The sequence below is a fragment of the Lepidochelys kempii genome, chromosome 9, assembly GCF_965140285.1.
Source record: "Lepidochelys kempii isolate rLepKem1 chromosome 9, rLepKem1.hap1, whole genome shotgun sequence".
In the NCBI taxonomy this organism is placed as follows: domain Eukaryota; kingdom Metazoa; phylum Chordata; order Testudines; family Cheloniidae; genus Lepidochelys; species Lepidochelys kempii.
Window position 1 is genome coordinate 55,822,677 of NC_136388.1, and position 12,488 is coordinate 55,835,164.

The 12,488-nt window shown below is 50.6% G+C and overlaps 1 protein-coding gene across 5 annotated transcripts in view; it reads right to left on the bottom strand.

Moving 5' to 3' along the window:
• Positions 1–12,488, bottom strand: part of SNED1 (sushi, nidogen and EGF like domains 1) — a 123,927-nt gene that overhangs the window by 31,072 nt on the left and 80,367 nt on the right. For all 5 annotated transcript variants that reach the window (XM_073360484.2, XM_073360483.2, XM_073360486.2 and 2 more), the window contains 6 exons: positions 11,835–11,948; positions 10,491–10,664; positions 5,686–5,799; positions 2,774–2,887; positions 501–614; positions 185–298 (listed from right to left, as the gene is read on the bottom strand). In XM_073360484.2, coding sequence (XP_073216585.2) covers positions 185–298; positions 501–614; positions 2,774–2,887; positions 5,686–5,799; positions 10,491–10,664; positions 11,835–11,948 — 744 coding nt within the window. The remainder of the gene's footprint in view (positions 1–184; positions 299–500; positions 615–2,773; positions 2,888–5,685; positions 5,800–10,490; positions 10,665–11,834; positions 11,949–12,488) is intronic.

The following is a 12,488-nucleotide window of genomic DNA, read 5'->3' on the forward strand; positions in this document are numbered from 1 at the left end:
GAGGCAGCGATTTGCCCTGATGGCTAAGCCCGGCAGTGCCAGCCTGTTGTCAGTGGGTCTCGCCCAGGCATGGATTCCCCCTCACAGTGGGCACACACGGCTGCATCCTGGCAATGCATGTGGCAGCGTATGCTGTCTGTGGTGACAGACCGGACTCACTTGAGTAGCCATCCAGCCCCTTTACCTTTTTCGCAGCTCTTGCCTGTGTAGCCCACCTTGCAGGTGCAGCTGTGGGATCCATTGCTAGGCAGGCAATAGCCTCGGCTCCCACACGGGCTGTAGAAACAAGGATCGCTGGCTGGGGGAGAGGAGCAAGATCAAGGGTTATGGCTCGCGTTGCCCAAGAAAGCTGAATAAAAAATGTTAATTACTGCTCAAGGCTGGCAAACTAGTAGCCAGGTTCAGTGCATACAACCACATTGCATTAACCAGCCAGTGCTAATGTAACAGGGGCTCTGGGAGATCGTTAGCTAAATCTCTCACACCTAGCCAAAGCTTACCCGTCTCGCAGTGGTAGCCAAAGAAACCCTCTGGGCAGACACACAGGTAGGAACCACCATAGTTTTCACAGTCCCCTCCATTACGGCAGGGAGCTGATTCGCAGGCATCCACTTCTAGAGGGCACAGAAACACTCAGTCAAACATCTGCCAGAGACAGCATGGACATTAGAGGACACTCTGGATCCCTTGTGGGGACTCTTGCTGCAGATGCAGCAGGTGAAGTATTTGTGCAAACCATGGGCCATGCACAGAACATGCATCTGTTTCCAGGGGAAGTGAAATTGGTGACTCACTCAAGATAGTCCAGATGCACATACTGTGCAGCCCATGGGCTAAATGCAGGACACATATTCATCCTATGAGCCCCTCACATTCAGCATATCCAAGCTCTGAAGTAGTGTCCCAAACCATTGGGTTACAGCTCCCAGAATTCATTGCCCAAAGTCCAGCACACTGACACAGGAGGATCATTGTCTATTGGTTACTTATGATGAATGATCTCACTGCAAAACTCACGCATTACTCCAATGGTGAAAAGCTAACTCAGTGTCACTGCACTAATTTAAGGGCTTGTCTATATGGGGAGTTATTCCTGATAGCTATTCCTGATTTAACTTCATGTGTGGAAATTCTTATTCCATCACATCCTACCTTATTCCAGATTCACTTTTACATGCAGACAAGCCATTTGAGTGCATAGATTTTTCTATGACAGTCTTTTGTGGTGGCGGGGAGAAAGGTATGTCTTGGAACCAACATCAAATTATCCAGCTAATTGAGCCTATATCCTGTAGATCACTAGCTAAATCTATTTACTAGCCGACTGTAATTTGCTTTGTTTACAATCTGTGGACCAGAGCCTCAAGTCCCTACTTAGGGAAGGATCCAAAGTCCAAAGACTCTCTCCATTGACCTCAGTAGGCTCTGGATCAGGCTCTGGGTCATTTCTTGGGAAAAACCCCACAAATGTCAGTGACGGTAAGGACTTGGTGACGTGGGGCATTGAGGTTGGCACAGCACACCTGGTCTCAGCACAGCACAGCAGTGTGCTCGCTGGAATCATTTTCATGAAAGTAGGGCAAAATCATCACACAGTGCGGGCTGGTCTGCACGAACAGTTAGTGTGCAGCGAGCAGGCCGCTGACACATGTTAACAGTTCATTAATGCACTTTGATTAGTCCCATTTCAAAACCACTCAATCAAAGCTTACTACGGAACTGGTAATGTGTGTCAGCAGGTCACACTGAATATGGCACCTGCCTCTGTCTGCTCACCGGGATAGGCGGGTGAGCACGTACTGATGCCAGCAGACCCCCTGGTTAAGTGCTCATTGATGTGAATGAGAGTCCCAAGGAGGCCCCTGCCTTCTGCACAGAGGCAGGGCTGATACTTAAAAGTCACTGTGTATGTTTGATTGCCATCAAAAACCCAAGCAGAAGGTAGCTTAAAAGGTGACCAGGTGTCTTTCAATACAGACATGATGCACAGATACATGGAGCTTACTATGCACAGTGATAGCCACTGAAAGGTCACGGTCAGCAACTCATGCTTATCACCACAGCTGGTAAAAAATTAATCAACACAAATCAGAAAATAGATTTTAGAAATTTTTCCTCACTTTTTTTTGGTCAAAATTTGAAATTTCAAAATTAAAAAATAAATGCTGGCCAGCTCTAGGGTTTATTGAAAAATAAGGGGGGGGGGGAGAATCACAAAAATGTCACCAAATTTCCCACCTCCCCATTGGTGACAAAATGTGAAAAAAGTATCAGTGCTGGGGACTGCCCAGCACTAGCTAAGACAGTGCCATGACTGAGGGAGGAAGGCTGGGCCAGTAGTTAAGGCACCAGCCTAGGACACTGCAGATCTGGCTTTGAGTCCCTGCTGTAGCCCAGACTGCCTGGGTGACCTTGGGCAGGCTAACTGGACGCAGGTTACACCGCTCTGCAGGGAAGATGCAGGGGCATTTCCCAGGGCAGAATCAGAGCCTGCTGGTGGAGCTCAAGAGCATGGAAACTGAAACTCATGCTCCAGCAGGACAGCGCAGGGCTGCTGAATTCCCATCCCAGCCCTGACAAGGTTGTCCTCCTACAAGCGAGCATGCCTGGAAACTCCAGGCAACCCTGTCAAGCTTTGTGAGGATGGACTAGGCTGAGCAGGCCAGTATTGCCTCCATGGCTCTCTCTTAGACTAGTCCAGGGGCATCAGACTGGAAATCCCAGCAGTGGCCTTGGAGGACTTGGGTTGAGCTTTACCCTGTGAAATTTCTACCTGTTTCGCACTGGATTCCCATGAAGCCATCAGGACATTGACAAGCAAAGGATCCTGGGAGATCCTTGCAGGTTCCTCCGTTCTTACAGGGGTCAGACTGACATTCATCAATCTCTGTGTAGAGGCAAAAGGAAACACTCATGCACTGACCAGAAACCCATCCTCAGCACAGCATGTACTGACAACACAGAGCTAGATCGGATGGCCCTTACTCACCACCCTGGGCGCTTACCCACACACAAGTAGCCTCACTGACTTGGGGCTACTGGTTTAAGTGCTCACCAACATGAGTAAGAACTGCACAACTGGGTCAGTCCTGAAAGGCCAGGCTGCTGTGCTAGAACCCCTGGCACTTGCGTTAATCCAGTTCTGATTTCAGGCTTGGACAGTCATTAAAACCCTGTCTGAATAACAAGAGCCTCACATAGGGAAGGAGCAGTCTGAAACCACAATCAAATGCCTTGTTATTCAGGGGGGACACTGTGAATATTGGGGTGTATTTTTGCTGGTATATGCTGTGGGTTTGACATTGGGTTGTGTGTGCCCATGGTGCACCTAGAGAACACAGCCACTTTTCTTCCTTTTCATAGCTCCCCTTCAGCTGTGTGTGTAATTTGTGCCATTAAAACATACACATGCCCCATTGAAAAGGGCATTGCCAACGCTCCTACCACACAGAAAGAATTTGCTCCCTTAGGCTGGTACCCATTAAAGAGGGCTGGTGCTCTTCATGAGTACACTGGGCACAAGCACAAGCCGGGCAGGTACAAGGAACTGAGCTGGGGGAAAGCTTTGGGTCCCCCCTCCCCGCTGCCCACGGGAAGTGTCCAATTTCAATCACATTTTTCAGACTTTCATTGAAAAAACAAAACATTTTGGAAAACTGAGCAAAAAATTATTGGTTTTACTGAATATTTTTCTCCTGACCTGCTGAATTTTTTCAGTTTTTGGTTGCCGAAGGCCATTCTTTTAAATGAAATCTCAAAAATATTACAATTATTAAAATGAAACATTTCTAAAAACAAAGTCCCAATCAGCTCCATTAAAGAGAATAAGAAGGTGCAGGGTACATGTGGCTGTTTATACCCCCAACACATACAGACCTAAAGCTGACTAGGGGATATAGACACACAATTCCCATTTTCTTAAAAGGGGACTATGAATCTAAATCCATTTGGCTGCACTGAAAAACTCAGCCACATTCTCCTCTATAGCTCTAGGAGACTGATCACACACGTGTGTGGTGGCATGGATGTTCATCCCCCCTGTAAGGCACAGATCCATGATGATAAGCACCTCGGAACTCTTTTTGCCCCAGCTGCTAGCAGGGTTGTATGCTGGATGATCAGGAAAGTGATCAGGAACAGTCAGCATGGATTCACCAAGCGAAGGTCATGCCTGACTAATCTAATTGCCTTCTATGATGAGATTACTGGTTCTGTGGATGAAGGGAAAGCAGAAGATGTATTGTTTCTTGACTTTAGCAAAGCTTTTGACACGGTTTCCCACAGTATTCTTGTCAGCAAGTTAAAGAAGTATGGGCTGGATGAATGCACTATAAGGTGGGTAGAAAGTTGGCTAGATTGTCGAGCTCAGCGGGTAGTGATCAATGGCTCCATGTCTAGTTGGCAGCTGGTATCCAGTGGAGTGCCCCAGGGGTTGGTCCTGGGGCCGGTTTTGTTCAATATCTTCATAAATGATCTGGAGGATGGTGTGGATTGCACTCTCAGCAAATTTGCGGATGATACTAAACTAGGAGGAGTAGTAGATACACTGGAGGGCAGGGATAGGATACAGAGGGACCTAGACAAATTGGAGGATTGGGCCAAAAGAAATCTGATGAGGTTCAATAAGGATAAGTGCAGGGTCCTGCACTTAGGACGGAAGAACCCAATGCACAGCTACAGACTAGGGACCGAATGGCTAGGCAGCAGTTCTGCGGAAAAGGACCTAGGGGTGACAGTAGACAAGAAGCTGGATATGAGTCAGCAGTGTGCCCTTGTTGCCAAGAAGGCCAATGGCATTTTGGGATGTATAAGTAGGGGCATAGCCAGCAGATCGAAGGACGTGATTGTTCCCCTCTATTCGACATTGGTGAGGCCTCATCTGGAGTACTGTGTCCAGTTTTGGGTCCCACACTACAAGAAGGATGTGGATAAATTGGAGAGAGTCCAGCGAAGGGCAACAAAAATGATTAGGGGTCTGGAACACATGACTTATGAGGAGAGGCTGAGGGAACTGGGATTGTTTAGTCTGCAGAAGAGAAGAATGAGGGGGGATTTGATAGCTGCTTTCAACTACCTGAGAGGTGGTTCCAGAGAGGATGGTTCTAGACTATTCTCAGTGGTAGAAGAGGACAGGACAAGGAGTAATGGTCTCAAGTTGCAGTGGGGGAGGTTTAGGTTGGATATTAGGAAAAACTTTTTCACTAGGAGGGTGGTGAAACACTGGAATGCGTTACCTAGGGAGGTGGTAGAATCTCCTTCCTTAGAAGTTTTTAAGGTCAGGCTTGACAAAGCCCTGGCTGGGATGATTTAGTTGGGGATTGGTCTTGCTTTGAGCAGGGGGTTGGACTAGATGACCTCCTGAGGTCCCTTCCAACCCTGATATTCTATGATTCTATGAGTACTGTAGCTCTTGCATGACTCTAAGCTAAGGGTATTACTCTAAGGCGCATATGACTCTAAGGAGCAGCACCAGTGGTATGGATCTTGGAGCTGCCTAACTGGCTTTTGGCTGCCCTGGCTGTTATGCTTTCCAGATGGGCTGCTGGGTGAGGCCATCCCTGGGTAACACCTCCCTCCCAGGCCATTTCTGAAGCAGCTTTGAGGGCCAATCCAGGCAGGGGTATCTCCCTGTCTTGCTCACCATTGGATGGGGTCCCCGTAAGTGTATTTTTCATATTCTCTTACCCAACTCACAGTGGGGGCCTGTGTATCCTGCTTCACACAGGCACAGGAACTCGGCGATACGATCCTTGCATAAGCCTCTGTTGAAACAGGGCTGAGAAAGGCACTCGTTAATTTCTGGGGAGGGAAGCATGGGGGGGAAGAGAGAGAGGGGATTATAGTCAGTGAAATATCCAAGCCAGACAGGACCATCTTTGATGGCCATGACTGTCCCATCCCACACAGAGGTGCATGCAGTGAAGTAGGCCTCACTGCTAACCGTGCCTAAAGGAGCAAGCACAGCCCATGTTGACTTTAGGGAACCCGCCCATGGACCTGCTGCGGATGGGGGAGGGGTGCCCCTCCCCCAGCCCCAATTTAGCCAGGCCCGCAACCTGCCATGGCCAGGGGAGGGGTAGCACGGCCTGCTGTGTCTGGGGCACCCTCCCCTGGCCCCAATTCTGCTGTGGCCCAGACCTGCTGTGGCTTGGGCACCCTCCCACGCCCTCAGTTCTGCCCTGGCCCAGGGCACCCCTCTCCCAGCCCCAACTCTGCTGCGACCTGGACCTGCCACGGCTCGGGCACCTCGTCCCAGACCTGCTGTGGCGCCCTTCCCCTGGCCCAAACCCAGCCCAGACCTGCCAGGTACAGGGGAGGGGCACCTATCCTGCAGCCCTAGCCCCAGCCCTGCAGGGGTGCCCCTCCCCCAGCCCCAACTCTGCCGCGGCCAAGGCGGCCCGAATCCAGCTGTGGCCGGGATGCCCCTCCCCCGGCCCGAACCCAGCTCCAGCCCGGATCTGCTGCAGCGCTCCTCCCCTGGCCTGGACCTGCCGCGGCTGGGGGAGAGGCACCTATCCTGTGGCCCTACCCCCAGAGCCGCCGTGATGGGGAAAGGCGCCTCTCCCCACCAGCCCAGGTGCTGCTGCAGGGAGAGAGAGCTGGAGGGAGTCTCTTTCCCTGCCATAGCCCTGGAACACCAAACCTCTAATCCCTGGCCCCACCCTAGAGCCCTCACCCCCAGCCGAAACCCTCACACCCCTAGACCCCAATGCACTGCCCCAGCCCTGAGCCTCCTCTAACACTCAGAACCCCTCTGCCTCATCCCCACCACATGAATTTTGTTATTTGCACCAATATGAAGGTGATGTATCACATATCACATAACAAAATTCATTCTGCACATGGGTGGGAAAAATTACAGTAGCACCAAGGAGCCCCAGTCATGGCTCAGGACCCCATTGCACCAGGTGCCGTATACTATTTATTAGGCGTCTTATGGTAACACCAAGGAGCCCCAATCATGGCTTAGGATCCCATTGCATCAGTTCCATACAAAAAGAGAATAATAAGAGCTGGAATCTAAGACCGGACCCAGCAGGTGTAGACAGACAATTGAGGAGCACAAAGGAACAATGAGAGGCTATGAGTCAGTGCTGTGAGCAGCCATGGCCTAACCACCGGCAACTGTTTTGTTGGCTTCACAGCAGATGAGTGTTTTGAGGAGGACTTTAAAGGGGATGAAGATGGAATGCATCGCACGCTTGCAAGGCACTTATCCCATGTGCAAGGGGAAGCATGGGAGGCCTGTGTATCCTGGGAGGATGACAGCCCCACAGGACTAGTTTGAAAACTTAACCGGTGGCAGTGAAGGTTGGCTTTGTGGACCGATCGGTGGTGGGAGTTGATCACTCATTTGTGAATGAGAGATGATACACAGGCTGGTGATAGGCTGTAAAGGGCCTTGGAAGTGAAGAGAAGTAGCTCATGTTCGATGCACTAGAGAAGGGGGAGCCAAGGGAGGGATGCAAAGAGAGGCATGACATGGACAAAGGCTGGGCTAAGAGAACAATTTTTGCAGCAGCAGTCTGAATGGACATGAGCAGGGCAGGATTCCACTTGTGAAAGGATGCTGCAGTAATTGAGGCATGAGCTGATGAGAGCTTTAGATGTGTGGAGGGATAGGAAAGGCTGTTCCTTAGGGGTTATGCAGAGAGAATCAGGAAGATTTAGACTTCTCTCTAGGTCCTCACTGTAACACTGCATACCATAGTCTTCATAGTGGCATTACTATGATATGGTTATAGAGTAATTATGATGCATTTTATGCAAGACAGGTCACGTGAGATGTCATTGCAAATGTTATGATTTGCTGAATATGATTATCCTATTTGTTCGCATGTGTCATTTTTGTATCTGAAGTTATAAATACTCACGATGTATCTATACTCAAAAAGAAAAGGAGTACTTGTGGTACCTTAGAGACTAACCAATTTATTTGAGCATAAGCTTTCGTGAGCTACAGCTCACTTCATTGGATGCATCTGATGAAGTGAGCTGTAGCTCACGAAAGCTTATGCTCAAATAAATTGGTTAGTCTCTAAGGTGCCACAAGTACTCCTTTTCTTTTTGCGAATACAGACTAACACGGCTGTTACTCTGAAACCTGTATCTATACTGTAAATGTAGTTACAGCTGGGTAACAGCCCCTAGACAAGATGCTTTCAGTCTAAATAGCTGGTTGTAAAGGACCTATTCATAGTAAGGGGCCATTAAAAACAATAGCCTTAGGAGAAGCTTATCTCCCACCTGGTGAGCCTTCCTGAGAACACTACAGACAGCCTGTGAGTGATGGCTGCTATGACTGTACAAGGACATGTGACCAGGCCATATGATGCCGGACTCCATCTTGGGATGCCAATATTTGTCCACAGCTTTGGAACAAAGGGTTCCCACCATATGCAAAAGCTATATAAGGCAGGGAATGACATCATCTTCACTCCCCACACAAGAAGACTCCTGGAAACACTTGTTCCAAAGACTGAAACCTGGGAATTCCAAGCTGCAAAGGTACTAAGAATCTGCAGCCTGTTTGTATCATTTCTCAGGGGGAGAATCTGCTAATTCATATCCACTCTATTTAGTATATTAAGCTTAGTTTTCATTTGCTAATCTGTTTTGATCTGTTTGCTATCACTTATAATCACTTAAAATCTATCTTCTGTAGTCAATACACTTTCTTTGTGTTAATCTAAACCAGTGGGCTTTGACTGAAGTGCTCAGGGAAAATCTCTGCTTGGCTACCACAAGTGTGCATTGTCCTCTTCACATTGAAGGAGAGGTGGGTGCTAAACCCATATACTGTCCAGATTTGACCAGGGCAGGATGGTACTGCTCTGGGGTCCTAGGCTGGGAAGCTGGTGGTTAGAGAGTCTGCATGTAACTGCAGCTGGGTGTGTCCTTACCTGTGTGAATGCTGGTGAAAGTGCAGCCTGGAGGGCTTTGCAGCTTGTCACAGCAGCTAAGTGTGAGAGGGAGCCCAGGATGGTGGGTCAGAGGGCTCAGTGGTACCCCAGTTCCAGGTGGCACCCTGGGGGGAACCCGTCACACTCACACCCAGGCTGAGTTGAAGAGGGTGCCCAGGTTACAGGTCTGAGGGACAGACAGGATGATGGTGTTGTCCACAGTGACTGAGAAAGGAGGTGATGGGGAGGACTTGGGAGGGGAAAAAATTAAGAGCTCTGTTTTAGCCGTGTTGAGTTTGAGCTGATGGCTGCGCACCCAAGATGTCAGAGACACAGGCTGAGATTTTAGCTTGGACAGACGGAGACAGGCCTGGAGTAGGGTGCTAGATGGAACTGGAGATGAGGAACTCCAAACAGCCATTTTAGTCAGCACATTCAATGAGCTTAGAGGTGAAAGAGATAAGGAAGATGTGGAAGGTGGCTTTGGGAGAAGCTAAAGCATGTTTGTTTTGTGAGTGGAAGATCTGGGGGGAGAGGTTCTGGAGCAGAGTGAGGGCGGGGATAAGAGTGGGCACAGGGAGATCAGGAGATGGGATGGAGTCACTGGATCAGGAGACGGGATGGAGTCACTGAAAGGGAGAAGGAGGAGAGAGTTGTGGGATGGGCACAGGGAAGGCAATGTCATTTTTGGTCTATTGTCTCTTGGATGAAGTACAGAAACTGGGAGGGCAACTCAGAAACGGAGCAGGACACATGGCTGAGGACCTCACCAGGATCACTAAGGGATCGTAGTGACAGTAACCATGGACGTGGATGGCAGCTAGGATAGGGCCAAGTCAGAGCCATAACTCGGAGACAGAGCAGAGGGTAAAGCGCAGTGCTGCCCAGTACACATGCCAGCTGCAGATACACCAGCTAGCCAGCCCAGGAGTGGGCCAGAGCAGTGGTTTCCAGGGGAGCGTGGCTAGTGATAGTGAACCAGCCATTGGTCTGGAGTGATATTCCATCCCACAGTGCTGCTCATCTGGACTGTGCTCCTGCCAGGAGGCCCATCCTTTCCCTCCTCTGGAAGCTCTGATGGACACCGTCAGCACTATCCTCTGTGTCCCGTGCTGCAGGCACCTGCTCTCTGCTGATCCCAATCTGCCCCCACAATGCTGCTCCCCTCTCGCTCCGTGGTACCACACGGAACAGTGGCTTGATCTCTCCTTTCCCAGCAGCTGCATGTCCTTTGCAGGTGCTGCACATCCCAGAAGCGTGGCTGCCAGGCAGAGATGTGCATCGAGCAGAGGTCTCAAGGACAGCACGAAGAACACATCCTGACCCTATGTCCCCCCAGGAGTTGTTTGCCTCTGAGGGGGTATGGGGCCCTGGGTATCTTAGTACAGGCTGAAAAAAGTCTGGTCTAATCAGGGAGGGGTGTTCCTGAGCATCCCCAGGGGCACCACACAGGCTGTGCCACAAGAAAAAATGGCCACATCTCATGGCTGCTAAGGGGGCTCCAGGCCCAGCCAGGCCCCAGGAAGCAGCCATTCTGGCAGGACAGCTCAGTCTGTTTAGGCCCCTTTCCACATCGCACCAACTTACCGTCACACTCTGGGGGGTCACTCCAGATGCCCTGTGCTCTGCAGACACGGGGGTTGTTCTGAGGGCTCAAGATGTAGCCTCGCTCACACTGGTATTCAGCCAGAGAGCCCATGCGGGTGGAGTTAAACAGCACCTGGGCATGCTTCACCTCGTTGGGAATGCCGCAGTCCACCTCTGGGGAAAGAGGAGAAGCATGAATAACAAGGCATGTGAACAGCAGGCATCCTTGAGCCAAAGCTGGAACCCAGTTGTCTAAGGAGCAGTTGCTCCCTCTCTCTTCAAGAGGCGGCAAGCTGGGCCAAGTCTAGACAGCATGATGGCTCTGCAGTCCAGAGCTGTGCTTGTGAGCTCCAGAGAGCTGTCCAGCTCCAGCCCACAGAACCTTGGCTCTGCCTGGGGAGGTGAACCCTGCCGTACCCGAGAATTGGCCTCAGAGAGCAGCTTGAGCCTGGAGACAACCCTGCAGACTCCAATGCTGGGGCTGCAACCCAAGGCATTTCTATAGCATCCCCTTAAAGAAGTTGACATTGGCACCATGCTCATGCCCTGAAATATGCCAAAGCAAGTGTGTGTGTGTGTGTGAGGCATGGGAAAGCCCAGCAGCAGGCATTAGGAACCCACGCGCCTTCACTAGTGCTCCTAATCACCTACTGCTGTTGGTAGGGTTGTGGGGATCCAGGAACAGCACCAGTGGCCTCGGTTCCCACCCTCTCCCAGCACCTCCAATGGTTGCCGAAGACATTACTTGCAGGGAGGAAACTATTCAATACATGGTGCCATTGCACCAGGCCATAAATGATCTGGGGAAGGGGGAGCCCTGCCACAGTGAAGTACCTATATATTGGGGATACACAGAACAGCCTTTCTAGGGCTGAAGTTACACTGTCAACAGGGCTGAGACATTCCTGAGACCCATCTTCACAGGGCCTTTTGCTTCCATGATCTCTTTGTTTTAAAAAGTTTTCTTCTTTAAGAAGATGGCACCTTTAGTATGAAGTTTGGGCCAAACTGTTGCTTGTTATGCAGGTGTCGGTTCAGAGGAACTCCACTGCCAGATTAAGGGACTGCCTGAGATCACCTGGGGATTTGTGTAGAACTGCAAAGAGAAGCCGTGTCTTCCAACTCCCATTCTTCCTCTAGCAAACCCCCACCCCCACTCCACCCCACCCCCTGCATTCAGCCAGGATGATGGAGCCATGCTGGGCTGTCTAATGCTAGAGGGTTGATGTTCAGGACTCTCCCCTTGTCGATGGGCAGGCTTGGGAAGCGCTCTAAGCCGGTCTTGCTCAAGAGCAGGGTTAGTTCTCTGGGCTGCTCCTGGTGTTGAGGCTTCTTGGCTGTTACCTGACTGGCAGAGCTTTCCCACATATCCTGCAGGGCACGCGCAGGTGTAGTTGCTGCCATTGTCCTCGCAGGTGGCTCCGTTTTCACATGGACTCAGGAAACAAGGAGAAGGGGCTGGAAAAGAGTATCACAAATGGCCATGGACAAGCTGCCTGGAGCCCTTCCTCCCTCTCCGTGCTGCATCTACAGTGCTACCTGGAGACGCTGCCAGGCCATGGGGATGTAGGGAAGAGTTCCTAGGAGCATTAAAGCAACTGCCTTTCAACTCCACTAACACAAACCAGTGCCAGCGTACTCAGCTCTCAGAGGATTTTCTAGGGCACCCAGCCAGGGCTATGGAGGAGTTGGGTTACGACTGGATGGGTGCTGGACTCACTGGGCAGCGATTACACTAGCCAGCCATTGAACTCAGTCTCTGTGGATACTGCCACAGACTGAGCACAGCTCTCTGCTTGTGTGCTTCAGCAATCAGGGATTGAACACACGCCCTCTGTTAAATGGCCAGAGACACCATTGACTGGGCAATGGCACCCAGTACCCCAAACTGCCTGACTGTGGCTTCTCCAGCTGAGGATGCTCCCCTGGTCAATGTTCAGAGCCCGTGAATGACTCCAAGCCCGTTGATTGCCGGCCTAGTAGCCAAGCATTGAACGG